The 16,175-nt window shown below is 40.6% G+C and overlaps 1 protein-coding gene across 1 annotated transcript in view; it reads right to left on the bottom strand.

Annotated features, from left to right (window-relative positions):
* Window positions 1-14,566, bottom strand: part of dpydb (dihydropyrimidine dehydrogenase b) — a 159,364-nt gene extending 144,798 nt beyond the window's left edge. Inside the window, exons 1-2 of the mRNA XM_057333891.1 lie at window positions 14,255-14,566; window positions 12,643-12,734 (exon numbers count right to left, since the gene is read on the bottom strand). Coding sequence (XP_057189874.1) covers window positions 12,643-12,669 — 27 coding nt within the window. The 5' untranslated portion in view covers window positions 12,670-12,734; window positions 14,255-14,566. The remainder of the gene's footprint in view (window positions 1-12,642; window positions 12,735-14,254) is intronic.
* Between the last annotated feature and the right edge of the window lie 1,609 nt (window positions 14,567-16,175).

Genomic DNA, 16,175 nt, shown 5'->3' with positions numbered 1-16,175 from the left:
TTTTTAAAGCAGTGTATGCTGAAGATATGTGAGCAAGTGTGCCCTGACCAGAAAGGCGTTTAAAAATGTTAGCTTGTCAAGAAACACTATGCAGACCGACTATGTGTTCATACAGAAACATATCTTTTATTTTTTAAAATAAACTGTACAATAGTTGTACACTTGAATACACTTTATTTTACTGGTCTCTTACTGTCAAAACTAGGTATTAATTGAGTTATTACCAAAAGGAGTAATTAAATGCAGATGTAATTATGCAGTGTGATAAAAGAGTGGATACATTTATATAGTCTTACAGTTACAACCGGCCCTTTGAGAGCAACCATAATACTGATGTGGCCCGGGATGAAATCGAGTTTGACACCCCTGGGCTAAAGAGTACGGCAACCCACGTGGGAGGGGTTGCGCTGCCAGGAGAGTCTCAAAACACACACACACACATCCAAGGCGATTTCACACGTGAGTGATTTGCACATTCACATAACACGATAAACGTGTACATTTTAAACTTTCGCATGTTTCGTATGTCGTATGTTTGTGAAACGAGAAAATGGTTTTGTTTTACGCACGTGAATAGCTTTTTGTAAATGTATATTTATACTTCGTGCACGTAAATTAGGTTTTATTCATGTGAAACTGTTTACGCATGTGTGTATCTTGTTTTACGCGTGAATAATTAATGAGACTAAAATCGCTCCATACTTTATGGACTAGTCAAGGCTATATTTAGTAATATGTTTTGCTGTATTTGTACTGAGATAGAAACAGACTGTCCAACTGTTGCTCTATTATAAAAAGTTATCTGTAAAGGTAAAAAAAACATAAATTATGTAAATAGCTGCTGGTAATTGGATTCAATTCAAATTGTGAATATGATCCAAATTAAAATAAAATGTTATCCACTATCCATTACATTTGAGCAGACATATCCCAGGTGTCCCTGAAACATACACACGTCTAACCAATATTAGTGCACGGTACAGTAAATCATGACACATTTTCATGAACAGATTTTCGCTTTATTATGAAACCTTGATATTAGCAAACAGATGTGTTTTAGATAATACTATTTTGTTGTAGTACACCCAGAATAAAAAATAACAGTGTAACAACTTATCAGATGTGTATTTAGTGTAAGTCTTAAGACGAAAAGCTTTGTTTACTTGTTTATGTAGACACCACAGCAGTCACATGTAGAAATAGGTCACTTCACCTTTCATTCAGTAGTGTTTATTCCTCCTGCCTGCTTGCATCTGTCTCGTCTTTGCAGTCAGAGCGGGTTTCTCTCCAGCACAACACAGCAGGTCGAACGTGAGCAGGGCTTGATGTTCAAACACCTGCCTACTGCTGAGAAGCTTTATTTTTCAAAACTGCAACACTGGAGCTGAGCGTCTCACTGGTTGCATGTGTGTGTGTGTGCGTGCCTCCGGGTGTATGTATTTGCAAGCACGCCTTGTGTGTGTGCGTGTTTGCACCTCAAGTGTTTTTTCTTGCAGCTTTCTATTTAGCGTTCAACACAGTGTGATGCTTTACAGCAAGACAATTATTTTTGTCACTCATTATAATCATTCAATACAATGTTAGTTTTGTCATCCATTAGAAAAACATCTGTGTATGTCATCACAAAAATAATAAACTTCAAATAAACAAGGTCTTACATTTCCACCAAAAAGTATTTCTGCCCCTCTTCATATTCGGCCTATATTTTTCAAATCTAATATTTATGTTCAGGACAGCAGCCTCCTCACGCTGAGAGCTGATAAGCTCGAGGCATTTTACTGATCAGAGGGATTGTGGATCCTCTAGAATCAGCAGGGGTCAGAATATCATTATAATCAACCAGCTGTAGTCATACAGATTCAGCGCTCTGGCATACACTACATGTACCAGAATCCAGCACAGCGTTGTCATCACGCATACAGACTCTGGCAACAGATGACACACTTGGCTCTCGAGAAATTTTTCCTCTCCTCCATGTCAGCCAATTCTGTGAATCAGCATTTGATTGATTCTCGTCACACAGCGTTTGTGCGCTGAAAGAGAAATAATCTCAGTCCTTGGGCAGTATCAAACCTGACATCAGATAAGTCTCCTTTCATTTTCAAAGCGAAGGAAGGCAGCTTGATTAGACGTTTGTGAAAAGAGCCACTGTCAGTGTGCAGGCATATTTCACTGGCCTGCTGGAAAACAAAACCCACGGCTGTATTTAAATTGATAGTTCACCCAAAAATGGAAATTCTGTCATCATTAACTCACCCACTTGTCATTTCAAACCTTTATGACTTTCTTTCTTCCTCAGAACACAAAAGAAGATATTTTGAAGAAAGTTGGTAACCGAACAGCACTGGCCCCCATTCACTTACTGTATATTGTATGGAGTCCAGTTAACGACATTCTTCAAAAAATATTTTTTGTTTTGTTTTGCGGAAGAAATATAGTCATACAGGTTTGAAATGAGAAAAGGGTGAGTAAATGACCAAATTTTCATTTTTGGGTGAGAAAATATAGATATGAAATGTTACAGATTATACTTCGATTAATGGATATGCACACTCTAAAAAAATGCTGGGTTATTTTCCAACCGTTGGGTTGTTTTTACCCAAAATGCTGGGTTCTTTTAACCCATTGTTATTGAAAATAACCCTGAATTTTTTTAGAGTATATCACTGATGTGCAAAAATTGATGAATTGCGAAGCTAATTGAGCACATTTTATTATTTTACATTTATTATTTTACTCACTCAAAATTCATGCACACATAAAATGAAAATAGAAAATATTCACTATTTATTGACAATGAACCTTCTTATGCTTATGGTGAAAATGCCTGATATTTCAATATATTAGAATATATTATATTATTGGATATACACTCACCTAAAGGATTATTAGGAACACCATACTAATACGGTGTTTGACCCCCTTTCGCCTTCAGAACTGCCTTAATTCTACGTGGCATTGATTCAACAAGGTGCTGAAAGCATTCTTTAGAAATGTTGGCCCATATTGATAGGATAGCATCTTGCAGTTGATGGAGATTTGTGGGATGCACATCCAGGGCACGAAGCTCCCGTTCCACCACATCCCAAAGATGTTCTATCGGGTTGAGATCTGGTGACTGTGGGGGCCATTCTAGTACAGTGAACTCATTGTCATGTTCAAGAAACCAATTTGAAATGATTCGAGCTTTGTGACATGGTGCATTATCCTGCTGGAAGTAGCCATTAGAGGATGGGTACATGGTGGTCATAAAGGGATGGACATGGTCAGAAACAATGCTCAGGTAGGCCGTGGCATTTAAACGATGCCCAATTGGCACTAAGGGGCCTAAAGTGTGCCAAGAAAACATCCCCCACACCATTACACCACCACCACCAGCCTGCACAGTGGTAACAAGGCATGATGGATCCATGTTCTCATTCTGTTTACGCCAAATTCTGACTCTACCATTTGAATGTCTCAACAGAAATCGAGACTCATCAGACCAGGCAACATTTTTCCAGTCTTCAACTGTCCAATTTTGGTGAGCTCGTGCAAATTGTAACCTCTTTTTCCTATTTGTAGTGGAGATGAGTGGTACCCGGTGGGGTCTTCTGCTGTTGTAGCCCATCTGCCTCAAGGTTGTGCGTGTTGTGGCTTCACAAATGCTTTGCTGCATACCTCGGTTGTAACGAGTGGTTATTTCAGTCAAAGTTGCTCTTCTATCAGCTTGAATCAGTCGGCCCATTCTCCTCTGACCTCTAGCATCAACAAGGCATTTTCGCCCACAGGACTGCCGCATACTGGATGTTTTTCCCTTTTCACACCATTCTTTGTAAACCCTAGAAATGGTTGTGCGTGAAAATCCCAGTAACTGAGCAGATTGTGAAATACTCAGACCGGCCCGTCTGGCACCAACAACCATGCCACGCTCAAAATTGCTTAAATCACCTTTCTTTCCCATTCTGACATTCAGTTTGGAGTTCAGGAGATTGTCTTGACCAGGACCACACCCCTAAATGCATTGAAGCAACTGCCATGTGATTGGTTGATTAGATAATTGCATTAATGAGAAATTGAACAGGTGTTCCTAATAATCCTTTAGGTGAGTGTATATTAGTCTAATGCTAACATTTTCTCAGCGTTTCGTAGGTTCGAAAATTTGACTGATTTCTTTAGAATCAATAGGTCTCTTTCATTTACAGTCTCGCATACCTTTGACTCAAGCACATTGTTTCATCATCAGAGTGCCGCTATCCTTAGTGAGTGCGCTCTGCGTGTGCATGCATATGGAATGCGCTTCGACACATCTCTGGTTTTAACTAACCTGCACACTTTCATGCATGCTTTGATCCGCTAGGCAACGGTTCAAAAGGGAACGACAAACAGCGTTGTGTGGCAGTCAGAGAAAGAGGAACACACCAAACGGTTTCTTGCGTTTAACAGGCTACCTCCTGTGACAGTGTCAGCAACAGAGAGGAGGGAAAAAAGCGGAGCTTCGTTCACTTTTTCTTTTTTCCTTCTGCTTTTCTTTTTTTCTTGTCGAGCACCTCGGAAAACCTCTGTAAATAATGTTTGTCAGGCGAAACATTCTCTGAAAAGAGTAACACAAGGAACGTCTGGTTGGTGCCGGCATGAAAAATTACAGCTCTCATCAGTTTTCAACCTGGACTTGTTGCCAAGTCCCTTCTATCATTCTTTTTTATTTCCACTGCACACTGAACAATCACCTGATGAAATTTGTGGTCAAATTCTTTGTTCTACACTCATGTGTTCATCAATAGATTAAGACAAAGAATTCACAAATGTCAAGCTCAAATGTTTTATTTCCATTTTTGCCAAACGGTCTTCGCATTCTGGATTGAAAATGCCTGCCGTCTGGCAACACTGCCAGTGTAGAACTTGGCAGACATCCAGAACAAAAAGAATATTGGAAACCATATTTCTGATATGATGAAACAACAGAGAAATATACTGCAATATTGTTCCACCAGGAACCACAACTTCACAGTCATTTCAATTAATTGATACAGTAATTCATATCAATGACAGGTGTATGAAAATTCAGATTGAATGAAACGTGAGGTTTGAAATGCATAACATTTTATATTAACTTGCTAATCTCTGTTGTTGGTGGAGCATTAAACATTTACAGTATTTCATTTTCCCTCTACTGTTCCACCGAGGTCTAAAACAAAGTACGAATTCAACAGCACTTCGTAATAAAAGAGAATGTTCTTACTGTAAAAAACAAGCTGCATGTGCATAGCAATCTTCATTTTCAATCTTTTCTTTTTGTCTATATGTTGTCAGCTCTGACTTCGATGGATGATTGCAGAGAAAAACATGTTGTGAGATAACAGGGCAAGTTCAGACTCCATGAAGCAGATCCGCTCTGTTTGTTTGTCATCAGATGCATCCAAACTCCAAGCTCTGTAGTAGTTCTCACCACTACCTTATTTCTTCCAAGTATGCAGAGTCTAAACTTCAGGCCCGGCTCTGTTATGTCAGAAAGCGTCTGGATTAAAGGCACGGCGGCTGTGCAACCAGTCGGGCTAGCAGAGGATTAGAGGCAACTTGAAGGAATGGTTTGCAAAGCACATACGAGAGGCGGTCAACTACACCTCTGATTCTGCTCAGGGCTGTTTTGACTGCCAGTCAAGGATTTGGGAGCGCTGAGAATATTCGAGGTGTTGGACAGCTTTGCCGGCAGCTCTACCTGGATTGGGGGGATCGAGCTGAAGCTGACCTTTGGGTTACTTTGACAAGAGAAGCAACGGCGCTTGCAGTCCTCTCCACTTCGACTGGACGTCTCAGGTGGGTGAAGGGGGTTCTTAAGTATATGCGACATCATCGAGTTTTTGTAACTTTCCGAGCATTCCGCAAGCAATGCCAAGGTCAAAGGTTTGATTCTCAACACGGATTAGATTGTACTGTAAATTTCTGTAGTTTGTGAATGCATAAAAATAAATGACAAGGATAATGCAACGTTCCACTGCGTGGCTTGGCGGTGCTGTGTCTGCCTATTAACTATCTGAAATATTAATTAATTTTGAAACAGATTTATTGTGTAACATATGAGAACTACTTTGTGCAGTATTTCAGACAAAAATAAACTTCACATTATTACTCTTAATACAGATGCTGAATGCAATGCAATAGCACTGTGCCCAGAGTACGAACTTGCCTCCTCCTACATATATTATGCTTATTATAGATTGCACCTTATTTACAAAACGATTGTGTAATCCAGGCTGAAGTCTCATATCTAATTATGAGATAACAAGCATCAACTTTTGATTTTAGAGATATTGGCCAATAATCGGTATCGGTTTCAGTAAGCATTTTTTCACACAATATTGACTATCGGACGATACAACAGTGGATGATCAGGGCCGATATATCCTGTTAATCAAAAGAGGACAGGAAAATGCAATGAATGTATGCTCTATGCATATACATTTTTAAGAAATATCGCCAGTTTGTTCATTATATGAATTATTAAAGGCGGGGTGCCTCAGTGTTTCATGCATTCTGACTTCTTTACAATGTTAAACATATTGGCTTCTCATGCTTGACATGGTCAACTTGTCAAAAACGTGTTGGACGTATGACGTACTGTAGTATTTCTGTGCTCGATACACTCCCCCAGCGTTCATATAGGTTTCTGAAAGTTTTTTCGAACATGAAAATCCGTTTCGTGACAACTTTTCTTAGTCCCTTATTGGACAATTCTCCCGGAAAAGCACGCCCACGTGTCAACCCGTGAGAGCTAGAAGAAAGAGCATGCCCACGCCTCGACCAGGGAGAGCGGGACAAGGTGCATGTGCACACGTCAACCAGCTGGAGCACTGCGCTTGCGAAGTTCAGCTGTGTTTGTTCACTGCATTTTGGTGAGGAATGTTAAATAAACGGTGGATATAACGCTGGAATTAAAGATCGTTTGAAACTGATAGATGGAGCGGTCCTAGCACTAAAAGATGCTGGACATGAGTCATACTGTATGTCTGTGTTTTGTTGGCAATGTGTGCGCATGTGCTTTAGTTATGCAACCCCAACACAAACCTCCCCCCCCCCCACCCTACGAGGTCGTCTGTTTTTGGAAATAATCGTACAGCTCTACGTGTCTTTTATAAATGTGATCAAACTAAAGACTCTTCGAAGATACGAAGTATGCAATACTACTAGGTACTCAAGATTATTATGAGATTGGCAAAAACTGTGCATGTTACATCCGCATTAACATTCGGAAAGTTAAGAAATATTAATTTAATCTTGAGAATTTGGTTTGTAAGTTAATATAACCACCATACTATCGGCATTAGTATCAGCATCGGCAGATATCACTCTAAATAATCGGTGCATCTCTAATTTTACATCCATTTCACTGTGATTTAAATCTTTGACTTTACTCAGTCAATATTAAAGATATCAAGGTTATATTTTCACATAATCTTCTTTACATTACATCAAATGATTTTATGTATAAAATAGTAAATGACAAAAAATGACTTTAGCTTAGTTTTCACAGGCAGGGTCACATTTAACATCCGAAAATTTCCCCCCATGGTGTAGCCTAATGGTTAAAGATCTGGGAATGTAATCAAAAAGTGGTGGGTTCAAGTCTCACAAGAGGTTAGGAGTTTGAACGGTTGCCAGGGATTTTATTGTAGGAATGAACTATCACCACTGTGCCCTTGAGCCAAGCACTTAACCCCGGTTTGCACCAAAGGGATCATCCCTACTGTAAATCGCTCTGGATAAAAATGTCAGCGAAATGACAAATTAGCTAAATTAGCCAACTACTTCAGACCGAAGAGCACAACCTCCGTTGCTAACCTTTTCAATAGTACGCTAAAAAATGACTACGAGCTACTGGAACGCAGAGCGTAACTATCTGTAAAACAACGCTGAGCGGTATTTAAATAGAGGCCAATACAGAGGCCAAGGAAGCAATGATGACCCAATGCATGCCAGATGGCTGTAGCAGCACAGACTCTCTCCGCAGGGTTCTGGCCAATCCTGTGAGAGTAAGATGTATCATGAAAACTGATCTACGCACGAGCCAAGCTTCAGCGTTCTGTTCGACACCAATCTGCAAAACTTTGATAACTGGCATTCAACGTGATAAAGCACAAGTGAGAAAAGAGCAGGGGCGTGCGCATCTGGACAAACAACAGCTGGCCGGGCCCCATCTAAAAACCATGTTGTGATAGCAACAAATGTGTTCGTGCGGAAGCTACGGTGCGGCACACTTAGCTCTTGAAGCGAGTTTGAAGTGTGAAAGTTGATTAGCAGCGAATGCAACAGTCGCTCCTATTTCTGACAGAAAAGCAGTTTGTCCTCCTTGAGAGGATTTAGGCAAGCTTTTATTTGATCTAGGAGTCAGCGGCGGCTCAACGAGCCATTTGTTTAACAGAGAGATGTACTGCTATGTGTGTCAACGTGTCAGCTCTAAGCACACAAATCTGGCAACTGTTGATCTGGAATTCCCGTCGGTGTCAATCTCGCTGAGGATGAAACAAAGCTGGCTGCCTCTCTGAGTCTGTTTTATTTCACACTTTGACTTAACAGGCACCAAGTCCTCAGAAATAGTTGTTGGTTCTGTCCGACATCTCAATTGCAATTTGTTTTGACACGGCGTGGTTAAAATAGCTACAAACAATGAGGCTCTTTCATTAGCAATGGTGGCGTGTTGTGAACGTTTAAACGCTGAATGTTAAGGGCGAGATCTTAGTTGACGATAAATTCTACTATTCCAGCTATCAAAACATTGCTTTGTTTTTTTTTTAGCACCCTGACACAGCAACATGTGCTAAACCAATGGCACGAGAGACCAAAAACAATCGTACCCGTTTTCCGAATGATATTCGAAAATTCGACACTGTGCCTTTAAGCCTCTCCATTGTTGCATTAAAAAACATTCGACTCAATCTCACATCAGTTAAGCAAGCGCCTGACAGATTGTTTCTCTTGGAAAAGCACTGCTATGCAAAATGCGTATTGCTCTGTAAAAGAGCTGCAGCAGTGCAGATAATTGATTTGCTTATTTTGTTTTGTGCCGATAGGCCTCCATTTATTCCACAGCGAAATTGTCGAAGGCAATTGGAGGGCAGATGGTGTGCATACCGATCACCTCAGCGCGCTCTTAAACTCACAAAGCAGGCGTCCTACCCTGAACCGCACATATATCAATGCAGATGAAAATGCCCTGCTGGACTAATTATCACAGAATAATTAAAGATATGACCTGCATGGAGAGGGGAGAGGAGGGATGGGGGAGAGGGGGGTCTTGTCTGAAGGTGGTCCTGATGATGGAGTAAACAAAGGCTCTGTGTGCAACCCCCAGGAGATGATTATGTATCAAAAGGTCAGAGCTTATATGAGAGCAAAGCGGGAGGGGGAGGGGAAGGAGAGCGAGGTGGATGGAGAGAGATAAGCGAAACACAATTTCGTAGGCCTTTCGGAGTATTCAAATGTTTTAAGTGTAGCCACTTGACCATGAAGCATACGTGTCCCTGTCGAGAGCCTTTCATTCGCCACAACAGAGCAAGACTGCATTAGATGCACTAATTGCAAATGATCACAAGGCCTTTTCTCTTGACAGTTTTCAAATTCCGCAAAATTAGTCTTTCTAGCCAAGTTTTGGGGTTTTTTTACATTTGGGATGAACCCATTCTAGAACGGATGAGTTGAACACCTTTAGAGAGCGAAGGATGTCCGTATCCTCCAGAAAGAGGTTTGGGATCGGAGCTTTTTAAAGCATCCGATATCTTCTCCTCCTTATGATATAAAGGCACCGAACGCTCACGCACACATGAACGGTGTTCTCATATCACATGGGTGAGAGGATAGCGGAGCTTCAAGCTCAGCCAAGTATGCAAAGTCTTTGGACTGTGTGCTAATGTCTGTTTAGTCGAGATCATATTTGTCTGTACAGAATTCAGGGTTGCATTTACCATACAAGAAGAATCTGGCTTTTTCTGAGAATTTCAACCAAATCCGTGTTTACCAGCAGCACAAGGGGGCAAAATGTCTCATAAACAAAATATGTTACATTTGTAAGTAGCATTTTGATCAAAGACTTGCATTCTTAAAGGCTTTTCCCCATAGCGCAAGCTGTTTCCCCTAAACTGCTGTTGAAATGGAATGCTTGATCCAGTTTTCTCACTAAGGGTGTCTGTCACACACACACACACACACACACACACACACACACACAACCAAAAATAGATTAGTTTCTTAAAGCGTCATTACAGTGAGACAAAGGGGTCCCTGGCTGTTGTTGATACTAGCAAAGAAGGGAATGTATCATGATAAAAGGCTAAATTCTGTTAAAAATGGATTGGAAATGCCTCCCTGCGCCAAAATACTTAAACACTTCCACTAATGTGTGTCTACACAAGAGAGCACACCAGAGAATGTCATTATTTGGTAAACTAGTGAAATTTCCATGAGTTATTTAGTGTTTTTTTTTTCAAAGCTGAAATGAGCACAGTGGGAGGGAAAGATAATCATGAAAAGGGAAACACCTGCACGGATACAGGTGTATAAAAGCTATTAAAACAGAGAGAGCCAGCAGAGGAGCTGCACTCGTTCAAGTTGTGACAAACCGATAACAATGTTATGGATTTTTTGAAAAACATAGAGTTTATTGAGGGCTTCAGATTGGTTACACTTAATGGTAAAGGCACATTCAGTGTTGAGTAATATACGAAACTTAAAATGACTAAAGTTGATTTTGTGTGAATTACATTACATTCATAGAATCACAATACAATGAAATCTGGAAATAACAGAATGAAAAGGTGAATCCTATGATCACATACACATTTTACAAAATGCACCTACATTGCTTGTAGGATATAATATAGTATAATATAATATAGTTTGATTATATAATGAGTAGACTACTCACAATCCAAACATGTATTATTTAAATATTAGCAATATTTCACTAGGCTATATAAGCCTATACTATAAGTAATACAGTATGTTTTGTTTTGAGGCTGGATACGTTTCGAGAACAGTTCTTAATTTTATAAGCCTCTAGTTATTTTCACAAGCTGTGTAGCTAATATGACAAAAAAAAGTAGCAGGCAATTTGCATTTTGCCATAATGTCTTGCAGGCCTTTTTACAGAAGAGAACGAAATAAAGCAAGCCATGCAGTTAAAATTAAATATTTCTTAACACTTGTGTAGAACTATTCATCTTCAACCCACACATAGATTTTTTTTTTAAGTGTTTGAGCAGAGAATATTTTAATGGGTTTTATCGTTTTTTAAAGATGAAATAAAATAGGAAGTTATTATTTTGAGGAAACAAAACTAGCATTCAATATTTGCATTGATTTTAAATCTATGTTATGTATTTTGGTTAAATATGAAACAACATACGCCTGCAACTATATTTAACAAAGAAAAATCTGTGATGAATAGCAATTCAAGATAAGATTTAGGAGATATAACTGCTCTTACATAAAATGACCGTCTTTACACAACATAGACCTCATTAGAAACCATCTATGCTACAATTAGAATTAACCATCAATTGCTCATAATGCTGTGTGGCGGAAGAAAGACTGAATTTGTTTGGCCTTTGAATCTATTCATCTGTTGCTTTTATTTAATGGTGTTTTGTGATTTGTCTTAAAGCCCCTCCCCTATTTCAGTGAAGCCTCTTTAGATTCTGTAGACGTTTCTCCTCCAATTGCTGTCAGCTGAATGGTGAAAACTGTACGACTAATGCCATCTCAAAATCAATCTGTGTGAACACCCCATGCAGTCCGGGGCCCCGCTGGTCCTCAGGACTAACAATAAAGAAGAGTCAATGCATTCCAATCAGCCAGGCAAGCAGGCATGTGTACGCTAAAACACTCCCTGAGGAGAGCAAAAATAAACACCGGCCCCCCTCAACCTCCCCTCACACACACACACACACATATCCAAAATAAATAAATTGTGTGTAATGCAAAATACCCCTCGTCGGATAGCGGTACGTAAATCGGCTCTTTGCCAGAATGGGAGGCACAAATAGAAAATAACGTTCCTCACAGCATCCCGAGAGGATGTAGCTCTGACAAGCCAGAACTTTCAGTCTCCTGTTGCAGCTAAGACTAATGACGATACAGAGGCTTACAGCACAGAAATCAAGAACACCACAGTGAAAATGATTAGCTGTCCACTCGCTGGATAAATGCAGCACAATAGGGTCTTTCGTTTTCTCCTCGCTAGCCACGGTAACAAAGGAGGCCCTCAGCCAGAAGGTTTTGGACCAGTGGAGGTTATCTCCCCGCAGACTGTCGAAAATGACTCTCCTCAACTACGCGTATTCTTAAGCAATAACAACGAGAGCCGTATTATCCACCCAAGAATACCCGTCACCGAAGAGAGTCTTAGAAAACAGGGGGTCTGCCTGATTTTCAGCCATCCACAGTGGCATAGGCCAAAGCAGAGTTTTCTCTAGGGTAATTGATTGAAGATGCCCTTTACCACAACGCAAGGCCCCCGTCAAAGGTTGCATCTGCAGACAGAAATGAACACACTTTGCATTTGTAGCAGGAGAGGGAGATAGTGCCAGGGAGGATATTGCATGTAAAATGCTTCCCTTCCAGGGTTTAACTAGTTATGCGGGGAGGCAGATGGTGAGGGGATCGTCTTACCTGAGAAAGGGTGCTCGCCGATCTCATGTTCCGTCTACTGTCCGGCCCCTATGACCCTGGGGCGGCTCTGCCTCCAAACATCCAAGCACGATCTGGGTAGAAATGAAAAGTTCAATGTTAACCGTGGGGCTTTTCATAGACACCATCAGAAATCCTCTCTGCAGTAAATTTAACATGGCACACCACATTAATAGTCAACTACCGTCGCCTTCAAAGTCTCACACACATTCAAAGAGGAAGAGAAAGAGAGAGCGAGAGAGGAGTCATACAGAAAATCCATTAGCAGCGGGAAGCAAATTACAGATCGTTTGGGAGGAAAAGGGGAATGCTGTGATGGCTGTCAGAAACAGGGAACAATGACTGTTATTATGGCTCTCATTTTCTGAGTGGTGCAGAAGCGCCCTAATGGAAGTGGAAAAGGATGGACAACAGAACGTGTATTTTTCAAGCCTTGTGGAATTCATTCATACGCAATTCTGAACTTGTGTAGAACCCCACGTTTTTGAATTGTGTTTATGTGTGTGGAACAGAAAACTGAAACGTAAATGTGTGATATGTGTTGCAACAGCGTTCTGGAAATCTAAAATTCACAGGCCACTAAGATAAAGGACTTAAAAATTGAAATATTAAGAAAACTAGCTGTGAACAACGGTGACTCGCTAAACGTGGCACAAGAAATCGTAACGGCAAACGTTTCGAAAATACACAGTACGGAGTAAACATGGGCTGTCAAACATGCTTTAAACACAAACCCGCTCAGACACACCCATCCACTGATGCTTAGAAAATGCTGGTCTGAATTTCTACACAAAACAAGACATGCAGTACAACACCGCCAAAACGATTCTCCATCAGAGATGTATCATTACAAAGCCTGGTTCTGAGAGGTTTTGGTCAAAAAACAAACTCTCTACTTATCTTATTTGAACAGCCCTGTCAAATCTAAAATGACCACCCTCCCATGCTCCTCAAAACACGCATTCAGCCCCTTCCACGCCTGTAGATCTGCTTTTGACAACGTCTTCCTCAGACTCAAACAAAAACACACGTATTTAGTCTTCAGCCTGGTCTCCAATAGAAAAGCCATTCTCCTGCAGCAGGTGCATCAACAAGAGTAAGAGTGGCCGTCCTGGTCCTTTCATGACTTCTCCCTCCATTTTGGAGCATTCAAGAACAAACAAAACAACAAAACGGTGGACAAAGACAGGACAAACGAAAGGAACGAGAAGACACAACGTGGACAGAGAGGCAAAGACAAAAAAAGCTTTTTTCTTGTGAAGCTCCTCTTCATTCCACTCACACATCATTACAGCGGCTCACTGACACAGGGCTCCTGCTGCCTGCCAGTGATTGCCATTTAATTGAAGGAGCAGAAATCCCATGAATATGTTAATACGGCAAACACAGTTGACAAATCCAGCAGAAAATATCCACCGCCCGATAGTAGCGCGATTACACAAATCTGTAGCACAGTGACAATCAGCTCATACAATACCCACGGCAACAAATCTTTTCCCCCATGATATTGTGACGAGTCACAAAAAGAACAAAATAGTGGCAGAGAAAAAAAAAAAAACAGGCACAAATCCTTACTCCACTGAAGCAGGCTTACCCTAGAGATCTCTTGCAGTACAGAGCAGCTCCCACTGAGCACAAAGCTGACGATTCTTTTCGTGAGCCGGCAGTGACAGGGGAGGCTGAGGCTGCCGTGCCTCGTTCCTTCAGGTTGGTGTGCCGTTAATGTTACGCCGCTGCCGTGAGACCACGTGCCGTCGGCTTCCAGCAGCCACGGAGGCGCAGGATCCCCTCCTGGTGAAAGCAGGTGCGGGGGGATGCGCTCGCCACCTCGCTGGGAAAGAGGAGAAGAGAGGTCTGCCAGTTGTTACTCACAGCAAACTAAGTCACAGGAGGATGAGGAGAGCGAGGGAGCTAGAGGAAATACAGAGAGAGAGAGGGTGGGTGAGTGGGTGGGAGAGATGGAGTGGGAGAGAGAGACAGACTGAAAGTGAGCGTGTGGCTGTGAGGATAAGATACTGAGCGAGAGAAGGAGAGAGAGAGAGAGAGAGAGAGAGAGAGAGAGAGCTAAAATGTCCAACCACAGGGCCGAGCAAGGAAAGATCTGTCTGTCTTTCGATCTAAGGAGGGATGGACATGGAGAAAGAGAGGCAGAGACTAATTAGAATTGAGCTCCAACGCAGTAAGCAAAGGCAGCGAGCCATGAATCTCTGGCATCTAATGGTGGATTAATTGAGGGAGATCTGTCGCCCGCTCCTCTTGGTCTAGTCTTCATGACATCTTATTGGAGTGTGGCTCAGTCCTCCGGGAGCACCGATACAACAGTTCAGGAAGCACTATTACCACCAGCACTGCCATCATCTTCATCATGCATGACTTCACCACTGCTCACAAACCAGTCACTTCACTTGTGGCAGTTTTTTACTGTTACAGATGAATCAAACACGAACAAATAAACAGTAAACTAAATGTAAAAAATCTACAAATCTTTTACACTCTGAAAATTAAATAATACAGACATCCTGTGTGATTTACTTATTCAAGCCAAAGCAGTTCTGTCATAACATAGATCACATTAATCATTCACCATTGCAGTGAATTTTAGAATGATAAGATTTATAGGTCCATTTTCTTGGGACTAGTGTTAAAACCAAGTTACAATACGTATTAAATGTTACTTACATTTCTTGTCTCAAGAAAAACATTCATTAGCAGCTGAAATGAACCATTGTTACATTTGGGAAAGGCTCCCATTGTGTTTTACTGGAAGTCTAAAAAGTAGGCCTACCGTCTGAGAAAAAAATGTTAGCAGATGTTAATTTCTTAAACACAATCCCGATATATCACCACATTGAAAGTACACATTTCAGAGATGACAATTTATTTGCTAAATAAAATAATGAAGCATATCTTGCTTTTAGCTTAGACAAAGGCAGCGATGTGATTGATCATATTTTGCAACTACATACTGCCCTCTGTTGGTTATTTTCTATAGCTCAGATATTCCATAGCCACTCCTTGAAGTTGATATATTATTCAAAAGTCTTTCATAGCTATAATTACCATTAAGCTCAAATAATATATTGTTTCCCTGCCCACTTGATAATCAAACCATACTGAAATGTTGATTTAGTGTTATTATATAGACTGTATATACTGACAATTTAGAAGTCTAATGTAATGACAAAACATATTGGCAAGAAAAGGGCAAGTCCATTTATTTTTATGTATCTTGTATGCAATTGATTTTGAGGCAAACATTTATAAAGCCATTAATAAAGACCTAACCAAAGAAAAAATCCATAAATGACATCGAAGATACATTAACTGAATCTAAAGTAGATGATCTATACTGTAAATACGAAGAATACAAAAATGACCTCATTTTATTTTTTAGAGATTGATTTTGAGCCAAAGTTTAAAACTAGTGAATGAAGTAAATGTATGAAGTATTGTTGTGGCTATTACATAAAGCCACATGTAAAATGCAGATACTTTGAAATTATAGGGCCATTTTA

This window comes from Triplophysa rosa, linkage group LG5 (assembly GCF_024868665.1).
Source record: "Triplophysa rosa linkage group LG5, Trosa_1v2, whole genome shotgun sequence".
NCBI classification, from domain to species: Eukaryota; Metazoa; Chordata; class Actinopteri; order Cypriniformes; family Nemacheilidae; genus Triplophysa; species Triplophysa rosa.
This window is presented reverse-complemented; position numbering and strand designations above follow the sequence as displayed.